General features: G+C 41.7%; 1 protein-coding gene across 1 annotated transcript in view; it reads left to right on the top strand.

The window, feature by feature from the left end:
- The first annotated feature begins 389 nt into the window (after positions 1-389).
- Positions 390-18,869, top strand: part of HMGCS2 (3-hydroxy-3-methylglutaryl-CoA synthase 2) — a 30,303-nt gene continuing 11,823 nt past the window's right edge. The window contains 1 exon segment of the mRNA XM_019919120.1: positions 390-476. Within this exon segment, the coding sequence (XP_019774679.1) occupies positions 390-476 (87 nt within the window).

The following is an 18,869-nucleotide window of genomic DNA, read 5'->3' on the forward strand; positions in this document are numbered from 1 at the left end:
ACAGGTTCGTGCTCCAGGTGGGGAAGATCCCACATGCCGCGGAGCGGCTGGGCCCGTGAGTCATGGCCGCTGAACCTGCGTGTCCGGAGCCTGTGCTCCGCAACGGGAGAGGCCACAACAGTGAGAGGCCCGCGTACCGCAAAAAAAAAAAAAAAAAAAAAAGAAGGGCAGGGACACAGCTGAGAGGGGAGACAGAGAGGACCCCTGGTTGGCCAGGCAGGCAAGGAGGGCCTTCGGGAAGAACAAGAATATCTAATAAGATTTCTTTAACTTATTTTTGAAGTATATAATATACACAAAAAAGTCTGCTTATCAAAAGTGCACACTTCAATGACTTTTCACAAACAGAACACACCTATGAAACCAACACCCAGACCAAGAAACAAAGCATGACCAGCACCCTAGAAGCTGCCCTTGCACTCTGCGTCGTGGTCCGAACGCGGGTTGGAAAAGAATTTCCAGACACAATGCGGAATGTAAAGAAGACAATTTATTAGAGGGAAGGGTCGCTGCCGGAGCAGCAGGCCAACTTCTTGATAGGGAGAGTCGACCCTCAGCAAAGGTTTCTGGTCTGTTTTTAGAGCCAGGGAACCTGCGAGTCATCTGCTGACTGGGAAGAGTATGTATACTTTCAGTATGCTGAGCTGGAGAACAACGGAGCATGCGCTAGGAGAGCTCTGGGACATTGCAATGGTCGCAGTGTGACAGAGTGACAGGAGTCCTGTAACTCTTGGTTCCAGCAATGTTGGCCCTTTGAGTTTATCTTGTTCTTTGTCCTTGGAGCACCACACTCTGTTCCAGTCATGACCCCTCCCCCAAAAGGTAACCGCCAGCCTGACCTTGAACAATATGACCAGCTTTGCCTGTTTCATAGTTTAAGCGGAATTGTACAATCTGTACTCATTTTTGTCTGGCTTCTTTCACTCAGCATTGCGTATGTGAGGCCGTTCATGTCACGCATAGTTGTATATCGCTCATTCTCATGCTGTGTAGTAGCGCATTCTGCAGATATGCCACGTTTTATGTGTCCATTCTACTGATCATGGGCACTTGGGTAGTTTCTTGAAATGATTTAGTTCATGTTTTTGTGGGGTACAATGCAACCTTCTTCTCTGTCTCAGCACAAAATCTTTAATCAATGATGTGTGATATAAGGGGATTCTTTAAAGTGAATGCAAAGAAATGCCAGGTGCAGTGTTAGGGACAGTGTGGGGTAGAAGAGAAGCCACAGGAGAACCAGGCACATCAGGTTGACTTTTTTTTTTTTTTGATATCTTGAATTACTCATTTAGAATTCATTCAACAAAAGTACATTCAAGTCACCTAGTCAGGCCGACTAGAACCAGGCAGATCTAGAGAGAGGTCTCTAGTGGAAATCTGTTGTATTTTTTCTTCTTTCTTTCCTTCTTGAGAAATTCCATATAGTTTGGAGCTGTGGATTATAAAACTCCACTGACGTATCAAGGGAATGGGTATGTGACCCAATAAAAACAGTTTAAAGTTTCTTTCTCTGGAATTTGAATGTTGAGAATTGAAATGTGTTTGGAATTGAGTTACCTAATGTACACCCTAACAGAAGGTTTGTGAATTCATGCTTCTGTGATTCCCAGAAGGTCCCCAGTTCCTCTCCTTCCCAAGGCTATAAATATTCCTTCTTTCTAGTGTGCTTAGGATTCTTTTGTTTGCCACCAAAGAACCTGAACTGTTGAAGCTCTTGTGACCTAAAATCTCTCCCCCATATGCCTACCTAAATTGTTTTGGAAATTTTCACATTAGTGATTCCTTGAGGGTCTACAGTGAAAAGAGATGCAATACTACAGCTATTGTATGAAAGTATTGGGGAGGGAATCTCTAGTAAGCTAAAATTAATTACTGAAACATTAGTTGTCATAGATTTATCAGTTCTCATTTATCATTCCTTCATGAAGGGATAGAATATAGAATGGATAGTTTTGGGTTAGAATGAGGCAGTTTTGCACATGACAGCCCTCCAGATGAAAATCTCTGGGCAACTGGGAGAAGGGTACAAGGGTGTAGGTAGTTGTCGGCTCAGTGGAAGGAGGCTATTGGAGACAACTACCAATGGTCCTCTATATCCACAGGCTCCACATCCACAAATTCAACCAAGCTTGGACCAAAAATATTCAGAAAAAAAAAATCCAGAAAGTTCCAAAAAGCAAAACTTGAACTTCCCAGGCTCTGGCAAATTTATACATAGTGTTTACATTTTATTTATAGCTATTGACATAGCATTTACATTTTATTGGGTATTACAATAATCTAGAGATGATTTAAAGTATATAAGGGGATTGCATAAGTTATATACAAACACTATGTCATTTTATGTAAGGGACTCAAGCATCTGCAGATTTAGGTATTCATGGGGTTCCTGGAATCAGTCCCTTGAGGATATCAAGGGACCACTGCATTGTCAACATACTGGTTAGGCCAGTTTAACTTATTGTATGTAGCCAGTAGTATGGCCTCCTATCCAGAACAAATGGCTCAGAAAGAATGTTTTCTGATTTTGTTTTTGTTTTATTTCCCCCCCAGTGATTCTCATGTCCAGCAGGTTTGGGAACCACAGAGTTAAATGACTTCTTATAATAACTTTGCATTAGATTTTACCTTGATATGTTTTTATTGCTCATTTTTAAGTGACATTAGTTTCCTGAGCTTTTAAAAGGTAGTGTGGTTCGGGGTAGATTTTCTAACTTTACTGAGCTCTCTCTTTTGTTTTTGTGCAGTGTTCAGAAATACGGCAGCTAGCGGTCTGAGATTTCCTGGCTCTGTTCCACTCCCCCGTGTTTACCTCGACCTTCTCTTTCCTTTGTAGCTGTTGTTGTCCTACTCAGTTTTAATTCCACTCCCAGCAGTTTCTATTCAGTGTCCCTCCAATCCTGGAAAAGAGCTCTTGTTCTTACTAGAGTTCACATCCGGCTCCCACTTTGTAAGAATCAACTGTGCGTATCTCTTCCCAACTTTGTACTCATGTTAGTAGCTTGCAGTTGGCCATGGCAGGAGTATTTATACCATGGAAATCAGCAAGCACCACAAATTGGACTGTTAAACAATTACCAGCACACCACTGGCTATGCCACTCTGGCTCTTGAGATCTTACTGGGGAGTTGGGAATTGGAGCTTGTACTCACTGGCACTGGGGTGGACAAAACTACTCCCATTTTGAGCTAATGCCCCTGAATTAGTCTGTCGGCTCTCTGGCAGTTTCTCATTGGCTGTTTAGAGGTTCTCTGGTTCTCCAGGTCCTCAGACACACCACTGCTGCCCACTGTTTTCTTCCTCACAGGTGCCACAGCAGGTTTTATGACTGTTGGTTTATCCTCATCCACTTGTATTTTGGGGGTCACAGGGATTCGCTATCACTTAGTTTTATTGCAAATGTGTATGAGATTTTGGTTTTCCTCTACCTGTTTTGATGTGAGGATTCAGAAATTCAAAGACAATGCCACCACTGTATTCCCAGAATCTACAAGTTGGATGACTTCCAAGATTCGTTCCAGCTTTGAAATTGTCTGGGCTCAAATCACTGAAAACTCTTTTGTGAAACAGTGAATTGGACCCAGATCTGTCACTGGCCTCCCATGAACCCCCCAAAGGCCTCCTGGGGCAAGAGCTGGAGGGCTGTTGATCAGTCTCAGCAAAAGCTTTCATAGAAGATCCTTCTTAGCTACCAAGCCAAGCTTCCCCCTTTGAGCTTGATGACCTTTTACCTGCTTCACACAGACTCTGAATTTCCACCAGCTTCCTGGTCACCATTTAACTCATCAGATACTAAAGTAACACAATAAAACAAAACAGCGACTTCCCTTGTGGTGCAGTGGTTAAGAATCCGTCTGCCAGTGCAGGGACACGGGTTCCATCCCTGGTCCGGGAAGATCCCACATGCCGTGGAGTAACTAAGCCCGTGTGCCACAACTACTGAAGCCTGCTCTCTAGAGCCCGTGAGCCACAAATACTGAGCCCGCGTGCCACAACCACTGAAGCCCGTACACTCTAGAGCCCATGCTCCACAACAAGAGAAGCCACTACAATGAGAAGCCTACACACCACAACGAAGAGTAATCCCTGCTTGCTGCCACTAGAGAAAGTCTGCGCGCAGCAATAAAGACCCAACGCAGCCAAAAAAAACAAAAACAAACAAACAAAAAAAACTAAGTTTGAAATCTTTACTCTCCTCATGGACAGCTACTTTTCTGGAACTGCCTCCTCCAGAAAAGAAGATTCCAGGACTCAAGGTCAGGAAATATCTTCTCAGACTTAATGTCAGTTCCTCATTTGGCAAATAACATAATTTTCCACAGAACTGGACTGGAGAAAGGAGTAAATTTACCTTGAACATTGTGGAAAGGTATGTGAGATATAACTTTCAAATAATAATATTACTTACTCTATTAGTCAGAGTTCTCCAGAAAAACAGAACCAACAGGATATACATATACGTGTGTATATATATATATATATATATATATATATATATATATATATATATATATATATATATATGGAGAGAAACAGAGAGAGAGAGATTTACTATAAGAAATTGGCTCATATGACTATGGAGACTGACAAGATCTGCAGTCAGCAAGCTGGAGACCCAGTAGAGCTGATGGTGTAGTTCCAATCTAGTCCGAGGAGTAGCAGGCTTAAGACCCAGGAAGAGCTGATGTTTCATTTTAACCCTGAAGGTAGGGAGAAAAACAACGTCCTGGCTGGAAGGTAGTCAGGCAGGAGGAATTCCCTCTTATTCAGGGGTGGGTTGGCCTTTTTGTTCTATTCAGACCTTCAACTGATGGAATGAGTTTCATCCACATCAGGGAGAACCATCTGCTTTATTCAGTTTATTGATGTAAATGTTAAACTCACTTAAAAATACCCTCACAAAAACACTCAGAATAATGTTTATCCAGCATCCTGTGGGTCAGTCAAGTGGACACATAAAATCAGCCGTCACAATTACTAACATTTATTGAGCAACATTTATTGATTGAGTACTTTCCAAGTATTAATTACTTACAAATGATCTCATTTAATCCTCACAAGCTGTAAAATACTTTAAGTTATTCTTCCAATTTTACAAATGAGGAGATTAAAGGTTGAGATGTTAAATATATTGACTGAGGTCTCATAGTGAGTAAATAGCACACTATAAATAGCACATTATAAAATCTAGGATTTTATACTTTCTGTTTTCCTTTCCTTCCTTCCCTCCCTCCCTTCTTTCCTTCTTTCCTTCCTTTCTTCTTTTCCTTTTTCTGTTTTCTTTCTTCCTTCCATCACAAATGATGGCCTCAAGAAATGAGCAGATCTTACTTCACATTAGCGAATAGCTCTTTATGTGTTGATTTCTACATAACAGCATTCGATTTGTAGCTGTTGACCCAATAAAGGATGAATGAAAGCTTCTCATGAGGTAAGAAGTGAGAGAGTTTCTAATCATTCTCCCATTCCATACTGTGCCAGCATCCCCACAAGAGGCATGAGCAAGATGGTGCTGTTTGAAAAGCTGTCACGTGGAGTCTGGAATGGATCTGCTGGGACTAGGGGCCACTGAGGGCTATGGTTCTGCCTAAATTAGTCAATTCTAGAAGTGGAGAGAGACCAACATTAGCTGTGGTGAATGGTCTGGGAAGTGTCTAGTGGGGGTGAGTCAGGCTCTGGAGAATGGGTGACCTTGCACAGATGAGAGGTATGGGAAGAAAGATATGAGAAGAACATTTCTTTGGGGAGTACACCATACAACATAATAGTGTATAAATAGAAAGTGAAGGGGGAAAGTGACTTTTAAATTAGAATAAAAGAAAACCAGTGTGGGGATGGGGGGATATTTGAAGTGAATTCACTCACCCACTACCAGTTGGAGGTGCTTAGAGTTTTCTCTATTGATGTTATATCTTTTTCACCTTTAATATATCTGTTCAGAAACCATCCATAAGGATACACATGAAGGTGATAACCATGCTTGTGATGGAATCATGGTATGTTTTCTGTTTGCTTACCAGAATTTTTCAGAAATGAGTTTTGTCTTCATATTAAGAAGAGAACAATCAAGGAAACTTCCTTTGTGGGAAAAAAAATCACATTTGCTGTCCAGATGTTTTGACTAAGAATACCAGATATTTAACAACAATTTCCAGGCATCAGAGTTTTCACCAGAGAAGGAGTCCTAAGTCCTTGGCACCATCACTTGAGCAAAGCATTTCATTTTTCTGTGCCTGTTTACTCCATTGAATGGCTTTAGTACTTGACTTTTTGTCTAGATCCTATATCCTCATAAACAAACATGAACTGATTTCAAAATGAAGGGGGAGAAGTTTCCAATGGGCACAAGAGGAAATGTATTCTGCCCTCTCATCCTGGGCTTACAGGTCAGCCAAAAGCCAGACTAACCCAATTGTTATACAGAGAAAATCCTTTATCTCAAGTTACAATAAAAAATGACCTGCAGGTATAATGATTGTAGTTTGATTTCCTAGATTTTTAGACCCAGCAAAGTTGTAGGCTGCCAAGTTCCTTCTTTAAACTTCTTTGCCCAGTTCCTTCCAATGATTCTTCCTCTTGTCTCTTGAAAGGTTAACAACATTCACACAACAGAATTTCCCTTGATTTTCCCAGGTCTAGCTAGCATGCATCAAATAAGATGCACAGGTTCTTTGGCAGGAAGAAATGTGGTAGTGGGCAGTGAGAGGAAGCTTCAGATAAGGCCCAGTGATATCTACAGATCCTCTTCAGCCTGTAGATAGTGGTTCATTTTCTCATCCTTTCCCGACACATAAGGGTAATAATAATATTCATTTATTAAACTCTTACTGTGTTCAGCACCTTGCAGGCATTATCCCATTTAACCATCACCACAACCCAATGATGCAGAACTATTATTCTCCACCTCTAGCAACTGAAGAAACTAATAGGAAACTGATTCTAAGACATTTTAAACGACAATTTCAGGTTATTCAAGTAGGATACGGAAAAGTTAAGATTCAAATCCAGATCTGCCTGGTTCCAAAGTCTATGTTAATACCTCTGTACTGTAAGATCATGTAGCCATGGATATGGAATTTGTGGTTTTACCAGTATTTATTCTCCCACTCTCAGCTCCCTCCCGACCCCACCTTGACAACCACTTCTATTTGTATCTGTTTTTATAAAATAGGTATTTTTTGTTTTGTGAGTAAACTTGAGTAAATATTACTTTACATTACATTAGCATTACCTTTAAGACACATCCACGTTGCTATTTGTGTGTTTAACGTGCTGTTTCTAACCATTTCATAGCACTCTGGGTTGTACTTCCAACCACATTTTACCCATTCTGCCTGCAGTGATGGACACCCAAATTACCTCCAACTCTCTGAAGAGTTCAGTTTTATTTTTCTCCACAGAGTACATTAACCATTAAATAATCTATCCTCTCCCAATTTAGCAGATATTAATATTGCTACCTCAGCTTTCTCTTGATTCATATTTGTATAGTATACTTTATTCTAACCATTCATTTTCAATTTTTATGTAGTAGTTGTGGTGCACGGGCTTAGTTGCTCCGTGGCAAGTGGAATCTTCCCGGACCGGGGATCGAACCCATGTCCCCTGCATTGGCAGGTGGATTCTTAACCACTGCGCCACAAGGGAAGTCCATTTCCTTAATTCTTTAAAAATATTACTTCATTGTCTTAGTGAGTCCAGTGTTATTATTGAGAAGTGCAATGCCACTTGACTTTTGTTCCTTTTCAGGTGATCTTTCTTACTAGAAATTTTTAGAATTTCCTCTTTTTCTGTATGTGCCCTAGATCCACTTTCTCCTTAACTCTCTTGCTTGTTCCCTGATAAGGTTTTTTCCAGACTGAGATGTGTCATCTTTCTTTAACTATGGAAAATGTATCTTTATTATTTCTTCCAATGTTTCTCCTTTGGGGATTCCCATTATTCAAATATTGATACTTCTACATTTATTCTTCCAATCTCTTAGATTTTTAAAACAATATTTTCTCATTTTGTTCTTTCTTGTTGGCCTTTCTTGAGAGTTCCCCAATTGAATATTCCTACTCACTAATTTTTTTAAGCTATGTTCCCATCCTGTAGTATTTCTCATCTACATAGTCTTTATTCCAGCATTATATAGAATTAGTTATATATGTAATTATTTGTTGTGATTCTTATTAGTGCCCTGTAGTACAAAATATTCCTTTCCCTTCTTAAGGACACATAGGATGATTATTTTAAATTCTTGATCTGTCTGCTTCAAAAATTCTGTTCAGTGCGCTGTCTTCCTTTTATAGACCGCAATGTATCCTTATTTTGGCATATGAGTTCATGTCCCCTGGGGGTAATGGATACTCTCTAGTGCTGTGTGTTGTGGAAGCACTGAAGATCTGGCCCCAGTCTGTGTTCCTCAAGGCACATTTCAAATGAGTGGTGGGGATAAGCCCCAGACATTGCAGAACCACTGATGACCATCCTGTTTCCTGCCGCTTCACCAGGAGACTCTCCTGGCCAAGACTGCACAATTAAACTGCTGGGAAAACAACAGCATCTGGAGAAAATATTGCTGGGCCACCAGTTTGGGGTTTGAGAATGGAGGTTTGTTGGAATAATTGTCAGTGTATGATTGGTCAATCTGCAACTCTTTTCGTGAACAACGCACCGGGGTAGGGCTTTTGCAGTGTCTCTCCTCCCACTACCCCCTGCAACCATCCTTCCCTTGCAGGCTTCAGCCCTCATCCAACCTCATCTCTGCGTCTATCCCACATCCCTTGGTCCAGGGCATCCTTCAGACTCCTCAGGGATTTCTCATAGCTTTTTTTTTTCTGAATTGTTCTTCAAATTTATGCTTTAGTCATTTTTCTAGTGTTTTTTGATTTAAGAAGAGGAATTCAACAACCTATGACAGTTTGCCATGTTGCCAAGCAGAAAAAAATTGGACTTGTTAAAATGCTATGCAAATATAAATTATGATAATAAGACAAATACATGATAATTATCTAACAACGAAATTCTGAAAGCTCAAAAAAAGAAAAGGAGATTACTTACGCAAATTGGTTATTTTGTGACATATTATTTGTTATTGACCTAAAATGACTGTGGGAAGTTAGTTTTTTTTTTTTTTCTCCAAACAGTTTAAATGTCTGAGAAGAAGAAGGCTGGACAATAAATGCTAGAGAAGCAGTGACAGGTGATCAGATGATGCCAAGGTTTTCTCTTTGAGACTCACGGGCAACTCCACCATCATTACACTGTCTTCCCTGTGCAAATATTGAATCTTTCCCTCTTGAGACTGGACATCATCTTGCTGGGTTTGCTCCCTAGATTATATAACAAATGCAAGGTAACTCCTGGAATGATGTAACTCAAACAAAACAATGAACACCAGTGCTCAATGTTTCTCTTCTGAGAAATCTCATCAGACTCCAGGCCCTTTCCCCTACTTTTCTCAGGACCTCTCAGCTAATTAGATAGGAATCTATGCACACTTCCTGCGGGCCTCAGTAGTCCTCCCTCACAAAACCCTGGAAGCTTTAGAATCAAAGGTCTGCATGTTAGCCCAGATAATCACAAAAGGCAAGACCTGGCAAAGGAGAGATTGGTTAACCAGTAACAAAATCATAAGTAGCTCTGACTCCTCCCCTCCCATAGCAGAATCCACACGTAGATGTGATGAGAGTCCTCGATCTGGAGATATAGCAGAGATATCTACTCCCAGCCATTGCCATGAACTAGTCACACACCCACAAGCCAGGTCACTTCACCTCTGGAAGCTTCAATGTCCAAATCAACGTAGAACTGTTGTGAGTACAGATTGCGTGTGAAAGCATTTCAAAACTGATGAAGTACCAGATATGCTTGTATTGAATTAGTATTATTATTAAATAAACAGGGTTCGTCTCCCCAGACGTAAAGACTTGTCCCTAGGTCTACACATTCTTTAGAAATAACTTTCCTACACACTTCCCGATGCCTAGAAATCTGAAAACTCCTTTCCTTTACATTGAGATCTAAAGTATAAATCTGCATGAGTGGGGATCTACTTCAATTGATCAGTCATAGAAACCTTGGCTAAATGCATCTTCAGGGCATTTGTTGAAATGAGGACTGTGAGTCTCTGAGGTAGAAGAGGCAGATGTAGCTAAAAATGGTAAATCTAGGTGCCTGGGAACGTTGTTTATTATAATTTTGCTCTCCTAAATCATCTTTTTTGACAGAGTTGCTTAAAAAACAAACATTGTTTTTGCAAGATTCACCCTAGATGTCTAAACTTTTTAAACCATAATAATCAATTTTTCTGATTCCTAATGTTTATCTAGCACCTGACACATTTTTTTAACATCTTTATTGGAGTATAATTGCTTCACAACGGCGTGTTAGTTTCTGCTTTATAACAAAATGAATCAGCTATACATATACATCCTGACACATTTTTGATTAATCAACACTCTATCTTTCATCAACAGTTCAGCTAGAGAGCTGCAGTCCAGGAGTTGAAGGACCCCAAAATCCCAAAGCAAGAATAAAAATGTCTGTCCTCATTTAGAAAGTATCAAAATGTGAGTTTATGTAAGTGTTTGAGGGGTGTCTTCTTTACTATATCTCCTTCAACACTTTGGACAATTCATAGAAAAACCAATTACTTTATTGTGCTTGACTATAATTACTTGACTAAGTCAACTAAATTCTGTCCACTATGAAAAACTATCACCTGATATTGTTATGCTATTATTTCCCCCAATTTATACTTCAAATAACATATTCCTGTTACTTCCTCAACCTACAAGTTTCCCTTATTCCAAAGAAACAACTTAATATTAGATTTAACCACATGGCATTGGCATTTTTTCAGGTCAAAAATGGTTGAAGATTGGTGCAGATCATGCATAGATCCAGACAGCCTAGATTCAAAGCCCATTTAAGTCACTTGCAAGTTCTCAAACCACAGATGATTATACAATTTTTCTAAACCTCAGTTTCCTCATCTGTAAAATGGGTGTAATAATAGTAGCCATCTCAGTTATGAGAATTAAATGAGATAACGTGCGAAAAGTGCTTAGCACAGTACCTGACACACAGTAGTTTCTTAGTACATGCCAACTTAAAAGAGAGAAAGAAACGAAGCTGAACCATCCCATGTTTTCCCAATGCTTAGCACAGTGCTTAATCTGTTATCTATACTTAATAAAGTTTTTACTGGATTGGCTGGTTTTGGCCTTCAATTTTATCAAAATCATCTATTAGTATCCATACTTCTGTGTGACTATTGGGTGTTTTGGTCTAAGAGCCTAATGTTCCTTTTCAGTTCCATCTATTTTCTCAGTGAATTGAGTGTTTGGGATGACCTGGAGCTCCAAATTTTAGAGGTCAGAGGGAGGAGGAGCAGTTGTGAGGAGTGGCCAGTGGTTTGGAGGAAAATCCTGCGGTTGTCAGGTCCTGTAAGCCAAATGAAAAATGTGTCTCAAGAAAGAGGGAGTGAGAATATGAGCCGTGTGCTCCTGAGAGGTCGAGTAAGCTGAAGGTTCAGAACCAAACATTGGGTTTGGCAAAAAGGAAGTTACTGATGACCTTGACAAAAGGAATTTCAATGGAATGCAGGAGACAAAAGCCAAAATGGGGCAATTAAAGACAGAGTGAGAAGAAAAGATGTGAAACACTGAGAACAGACAATACTTTAGTGGCTTTCAGTATAGAGGGGAGCAGAGAGGCAATGGCACACTCGGTAGGACATATAGGGTCAAAGGGCATTTTTTAAAACATTTTTATTGGCGTATAATTGCTTTACAATGGTGTGTTAGTTTCTGCTTTATAACAAAGTGAATCAGTTATACATACACATATATCCCCATATCTCTTCCCTCTTGTGTCTCCCTCCCTCCCACCCTCCCTGTCCCACCCTTCTAGCTAGTCACAAAGCACCGAGCTGATCTCCCTGTGCTATGCGGCTGCTTCCCACTAGCTATCTATTTTACATTTGGTACCGTATATATGTCCATATATACACTACCACTCTCTCACTTTGTCCCAGCTTACCCTTCCCTCTCCCCACATCCTCAAGTCCATTCTCTAGTAGGCCTGTGTCTTTATTCCTGTCTTGACCCTAGGTTCTTCATGACCATTTTATTTTATTTTATTTTTTTAGATTCCATATATATGTGTTAGCATATGGTATTTGTTTTTCTCTTTCTGACTTACTTCACTCTGTATGACAGACTCTAGGTCCATCCACCTCACTACAAATAACTCAGAGAAAACCATAATTCAAAATGAGTCATGTACCACAATGTTCATTGCAGCTCTATTTACAACAGCCAGGACATGGAAGAAACCTAAGTGTCCATCGACAGATGAATAAATAAAGAAGATGTGGCAAAAGGGTATTTTTAAAGATGGAATTGAACGCTGATAAGAGCAACCTAGTAGAAAGGGGAAAAATCAGGAAGAAGAGAAGAGACAATTGCAGGACCACAGTCCTCACACAGAGCAGAGGCAGTACAATCAGTGCACAAGTGGTGACATCAGATTTAAAACAGAGCAGGGATTGTTCCTCTAGATAGGAACTATAGGAAAGTAGAGTATGGGGTATAAAGGCAGGCAATTTGCTGAATTTGCTAATAAGAGATGGAGTACTTCTCTTCTGATGGTTTCTATTTTCTCAGTGAAAGAGGAGTCGAAGTAATCAGTTGAGAATGAGTAGAGGAGATGGGCTGAAGACAGAAGAGGAAGTGTGACTAGTCATTTGGGAGTGGGAGAGCAAATGAACTAGGAAAATGTAGTAGAATTGCCAGACTATGCTGAGGGTCCATTTGAGATATGCGGTTGTAAATGTAAAGCTAACCAGTTAATACCATACTGTGTTTTCCTTCAGCCTTGTTTAGCTGCTCAGATACAGGCACAGGGTAGACCAAGAGTGGGTTTAGGGCTTCCCTGGTGGCGCAGTGATTGAGAGTCCACCTGCCGATGCAGGGGACACGGGTTTGTGCCCCGGTCCGGGAAGATCCCACATGCCGCAGAGCAGCTGGGCCTGTGAGCCATGGCCGCTGAGCCTGCGCGTCCGGAGCCTGTGCTCCGCAACGGGAGAGGCCACAACAGTGAGAGGCCCACGTACCGCCAAAAAAAAAAAAAGAAGAAGAAAAAAAAAGATGCAGATGTAGAGAGTGGACTTGAGGACACTGGGAGGGGGAAGGGTAAGCTGAGACAAAGTGAGAGAGTGGTATTGACATATATCCATTACCAAATGTATTATAGATAGCTAGTGGGAAGCAGCCGCATAGCACAGGGAGATCAGCTCGGTGCTTTGTGACTGCCTGGGATAGGGAGAATGGGAGGGAGACGCAAGAGGGAGGGGATATGGGGATATATGTATACGTATAGCTGATTCACTTTGTTATACAGCAGCAACTAACACAACAATGTAAAGCAATTATACTCCAATAAAGACATTAAACACACACACACACACACACACACACACACACACACACAAAGTAAGCAGGGAAGATAAAGGTTATTAGAATTGTGCTGCATGAAATTAAAACTTTGGAGGTTGTATAGCGAGAAGGTCAAGAGTATGAGAATGGAAACTCATACTAGAGATTATCATACTATGTGACTAAACCAGAACAGAGAAAGACAAATATCATATGATATTGCTTATATGTGGAATCCAAAAAAAATAATAATAATAATACAAATGAACTTATATACAAAACAGAAATAGACCCACAGACGTAGAAAACCAATTTATAGTTGCTGAAGGGGAAGGGGGGATAAATTAGGAGTTTGGGATTAATACATACACACTACTATATTTAAAATATATAACCAGCAAGGACCTACTGTATAGCACAGGAACTATACTCAATATTTTGTAATAACCTATAAGGGAAAAGAAACTGAAAAATAATATATATATATATATATATATATATATATATATATATATATATATAACTGAATCACTTTGCTGTACACCTGAAACTCACACAACATTGTAAATCAACTATACTTAAAAAAAAAAAAAAGAGTATGCGTGTGGGATGGGAGGCTGAGGTCAAGTGGAGGACAAAAATCATGGAAGTGGGAACTTACGTGAGAGGGCAGCGTGGATGAATTACCTATGTGGAGATTCACATCTCCAAGAATGCTGAGGATTGAGGGTGGAAAGGAAGGCAGTGATCCCTGTGCTTCCATGCTCATGAACAAGGGTAGTGGAGCAGGACTGAATGTTGACTGCAAGAATGAAAGGCACTGGGTGGTCCAGACTGATGGCATGTGCTTGCAGAGAATGGGGCTTTTGAGAGGAGGGAAAAGAAAAATACTCTGGGGATATCAGTGAAGAGCAAAGAGGACATATGCCTTATTCCAAGCACTGCAGTACATTGGGTTCCTTTGGCCAGGGGTCCCATATTATGGAAAGCAAAGAGCGCAACCACCATGTGAGAGTTGCAGTCTGAGACAGAGAAAGAAGCAAAGGGCGTATTCAGAAAAAGGATTGGAAATAAGGAATTTTCAGCTGATGACAGAGCTTTGCCAGTGGCTCAGTGGAAGGGCATGGGGTGACAGAGCAAGGTGGGAGATTGGGTTAGAGCAGTAAGCACCAAGATGTATGGAGGCAAGAATCTAAAGATGATGGAAGACCTGGGAGACTTGGACTTCTGGGGGCAGCTGGAAGTTCTCTGTCTTCAGGAAAATGAAGTTGCCTCTGTTTCCCCTAAATCAGGAACCACTCTGACTGTTCTCCGTGCCCTGCACAGAGTCATAGTAGACAGAGGGGTTAATTGAATGAACTAATGAGTGAATGCATGACTCTTGTAAAAGATAGAGGAAGATCGGTGCAATGAGAGAGGGCTGGAGGGAGAGATTCATTAGAAGATCAGAGGGCAGGAACATGTTATTGTGAAGTAGAAGACCAAAGTGGAAAGAGCAGAATCTGGAGTCGAAAGACATGGTTGAGTGCCCAACCTGCCATTAACCAGCTGTAGATCTTTGGGAAAGCTGGATCACCTGTCCACATATCACTAGCCTCATCAGTAAAGCAGACCTTTCCTCTTCAGGAGACCTTGAGCTGCAAATGATGATCACCTCTTTAGGGCTCCTGTACTTTTATTGCAACACTTATTGCATTGCACTTGGAAATTGTATAGCGCTATACAAACACAAGTACGACAATAAAAACAGAAGAAATGGAGCAGGCTCTTTATCCTCTGTAATTCCAGCCCTTTGCCTGTATGCCCATACCACTCCCAACTACTTAAAGGGCTACTATGAAAAGATTCATTCCCTTTGGTTTTGAGAGATTTTCCTTATCATCACAATACATTAATAACAGCTAACTCGACAGAGAGCTTTCTCAACAACCAAGTGAGAGTAACTCAGACAAGGGTCCAAGACCAGGTTGGATTACCTTAGGATGTATTATAAGGAACACCATAGCCTCCTGAGGTGGCTGAACATAAACAAGGCTGCCACAAGAGCCCAAGAAAGGAGGGATCAGTGCCATCCTTTCCCATACATGCCCAGGAGCAGCGCAGGTATGTACATGTTGGAGAGATGATGTTTTTCTTTGATTTGCCCATGTTCTAAGTCAGAAGTTTTGCCCAGTTTTAGAAGCCACAGAGCCTCGATAAGCAGGGGCAGGGTTTCCGGAGGCAGAAGTCACTAGAGTCCCAGTCAAAGGTTGGCAAGGCTTGGGCACAGCCTTAGAGAAGCAAGTTAACCTCTCAAGGTCTCAGTCACCTCAACTCTAAAGAGACAGCCCAGGTCTGTTTACAGAATTCCAGTATCCCAAACCTCTGGCACCTGCCGATGTCAGTAAGACACGTTTTACACCCCTAGCAGCACGAAGCAAAGGAAATATCAGTACCAGGGCCCATGGCATTCTCTCCACCACCGTTTGCACCTCTCCCCCCAGCCCCTGTTGAGACCTTCAGGACTCTGTGTCACCTGCAGTGTCAGTAAAACCAGCTGCTTCAAGTCACTGCAGTCAGATTCAAAATGGACGGAGGATAAGAAGCATGTTTCTCTGCTCTCTGATTTCATGAAAGGGGGACATGAGATGTACAGATAAGAGTGTACGTGTGTGCGTGTGTGTGTGCCATGTGCTCGTGCACAGAAGCACACACGCACTCCTTTTTTTTTTTGCAAACACTCCCCAAGTCCAGACCAAGGGCTCACAGTCTCCCAGCATTGATGGTAACACAGCTACCGCTAGCACCCGGACACCCCTAAACCATCCAGTGTACTTTAGGACTAGCCCTTTCTTCCTTCCCATTTCTACACTGCGTTCCAAGAATATTCAGAAAAACACTTTTCGCCCAGTGTCTTCCCTTGCCTGGTGCCCAGGGAACCTGGGTGCGTGGATGTATCGGGTGGGAGGAGATGCCTTTAGCCTTCTTATTTTCTTCATGACTCCCCACCATCATCAACACTCTTCCCCACACCCTGAGTACAGGCCTAATGTCCCAGCTCGGAATTTAACATGTTTTTCCATTTGTGAGGAAGGGATTGAAGTGAATTTGCTTGTCTCAATAAGCAACCGTTGGCTGTCCTCCAAGAGATAAACCTCAGTCCCCCTAACCTGCCCCCTCCTACTGATGTCCTTGGTTCCAACACTTGGAATTATCATTCACATCTCCCTTTTGGTGTACTCACAGCTAATCCCATTTTCCATGGCCTGAATGGGTATTAAGAGTCCTCTTTATGGCTCTCCTTTTCTCTGTATGTCTATCCCCTCTAATCCAACTTTCATTCACTCTAAATCCACCATAAAGACGGCTCCCACCCCATGTGCTTCAACCGCCTTTAAAATAAGGAAGACCTTTGTCCTCCACTTCATGGTCCCCACCTGCTTTTCTCATTTGTTGTCCTCCTTCTCCCCTTCACTCTCTGCTCCAGGTGCCCTTACCTGTTCAATCACCCCCTGCTGTGGCACTGCCCCTGCAGCCACCCTCCAATTCTTCATCAGAAGAAGCTCCACTTATCCATCAATGTTGACCTCAAATTTAGCCCCTTTCATGAGGCCAGTCCTGATTCTCCCACACACAGGAAATCTCTGCTTCCTTTGAATTCCCGTGGGGTTTTGCCCATCTCCCTCTTGGGGCCTTTATCATATTCTTGGTTGGGTTATATAGTATGTATGTGCTTATCTCATTCCTCCTACTGGTGGAGGAGGCCCCCAAGAACCTTGATCTCCACCTTTCTCCTCCCGTCCCCTTCACCCCCACAGCCCTCCATAGCACAGTGCCTGGCATATAATAGCTAATTTTGTTTTTTTGTTGTTGTTTGTTTTTTGGCTGTGTTGGGTCTTCGTTTCTGCGTGCGGGCTCTCTCTAGTTGTGGTGAGCAGGGTCTACTCTTTGTTGCAGTGCATGGGTTTCTCATTGTCGTGGTTTCTCTTGTTGCAGAGCACGGGCTCTAGGTGTGTGGGCTTCAGTAGTTGTGGCACGCAGGCTCAGTAGTTGTGGCTCGTGGGCTCTAGAGCACAGGCTCAGTAGTTGTGGCGCACCAGCTTAGTTGCTCCATGGCATGTGGGATCTTCCCGGGCCAGGGCTCGAACCCGTGTCCCTTGCAATGGCAGGTGGATTCTTAACCACTGTACCACCAGGGAAGCCCTAATAGCTAATTTTGAAACACAAGAGAAGGAGGCGAGATGGAGTAAAGAAATAAAAGTCTGATGCATGTTCTTGAACCAAGCAACACCAGAACAAAACCAGTTCTAAATTAAATAAAGTGATTATTTTTTAGAGAAAGTACAAGATTAGATGGATACTCTTAACTCCAGTGGCCTGATGTTTCTGGAAACCTCTACATGTTAACTTTTCTTCAAGGCTCTGGAATCCATTTCCAAGTAATAACCCCCTACCAAGACATTTACAAAAGTTACAATGTGACTAATTCTTGGAAACGTTCCTTATGACTTGAGATTTCTAACTGGGAAGAGAGGCATGGAGTGAGCTTAGAGACGACAGAGGGAGAATGAGAATGAGAGAAAACCCAGCCAAGCACAGGACTGAGCTCTGGGTAGCCATTAGCTCTAGGTACTGGGAAGTTCTTCCACAAACATTTGAGAGTATAAACTCTAATTATCTGAGTGTCACCAAATAGGGCAGAGAACTAAACTTCAATTCTCTTTTGTCAGATATGAATAAACATTTATCACTTTGCCTCACTATCTTGTGATCACATGATCCACTTTTGCCTCACAGCAGTCCTTTAAAGTGACCTCTGTGATGGGAAAACCGGGGTTACAAGAAGCCCAGAATCCTGAGGATGACTGATGGATACATTCCATCTGGGCTACAATTCCTGTGGCATGGAGCTAAATGCATAAGCCTGCAGAGCCACCCTGTCACACTTCCAAGATCAGGAATCCTGTAGCCAGATGCAAGTCAAAGGAATTTGGTGGTACTCATGAGTGAAAAGACAGAATATTTCTAACAGATGAGAAACTGAGAAGTTACCCTGAGCACATCGCTTCACCAATGTGTGCCTTGCTTTCACCATCTGGAAAATTAAGAATACCTCTAAAGTAACCAGCTTTCAGGTACTTTTTATGTGGAACAAATAGAAGGCGGGCTTGGTGAGTTCTTTACTTGTAGCTAGAAGGAGAAACTCCAGATCTTCTCCAGAGGGATTAGGAGTCAGGGTTGAAGAGAGGTGGTGGGTCCAGGAAAGAAACAGTTTTCTTCCCTCTTTACTGAATCTTTCTCCACTTTTTCTCTGCTCCAGTTTGGAATTGCCCTCTCTGTCTTCTGTACTTCCACAGACGTTGCTTGTTCCACATGTATTTAGCTATAAAAATGCCGGAGGGACATTTACTAAGGATAAAAGGGTAAATTCAACAGGAAAATACAATTCTAAATTTGTATTCA

The sequence above is a fragment of the Tursiops truncatus genome, chromosome 1, assembly GCF_011762595.2.
Source record: "Tursiops truncatus isolate mTurTru1 chromosome 1, mTurTru1.mat.Y, whole genome shotgun sequence".
In the NCBI taxonomy this organism is placed as follows: Eukaryota; Metazoa; Chordata; class Mammalia; order Artiodactyla; family Delphinidae; genus Tursiops; species Tursiops truncatus.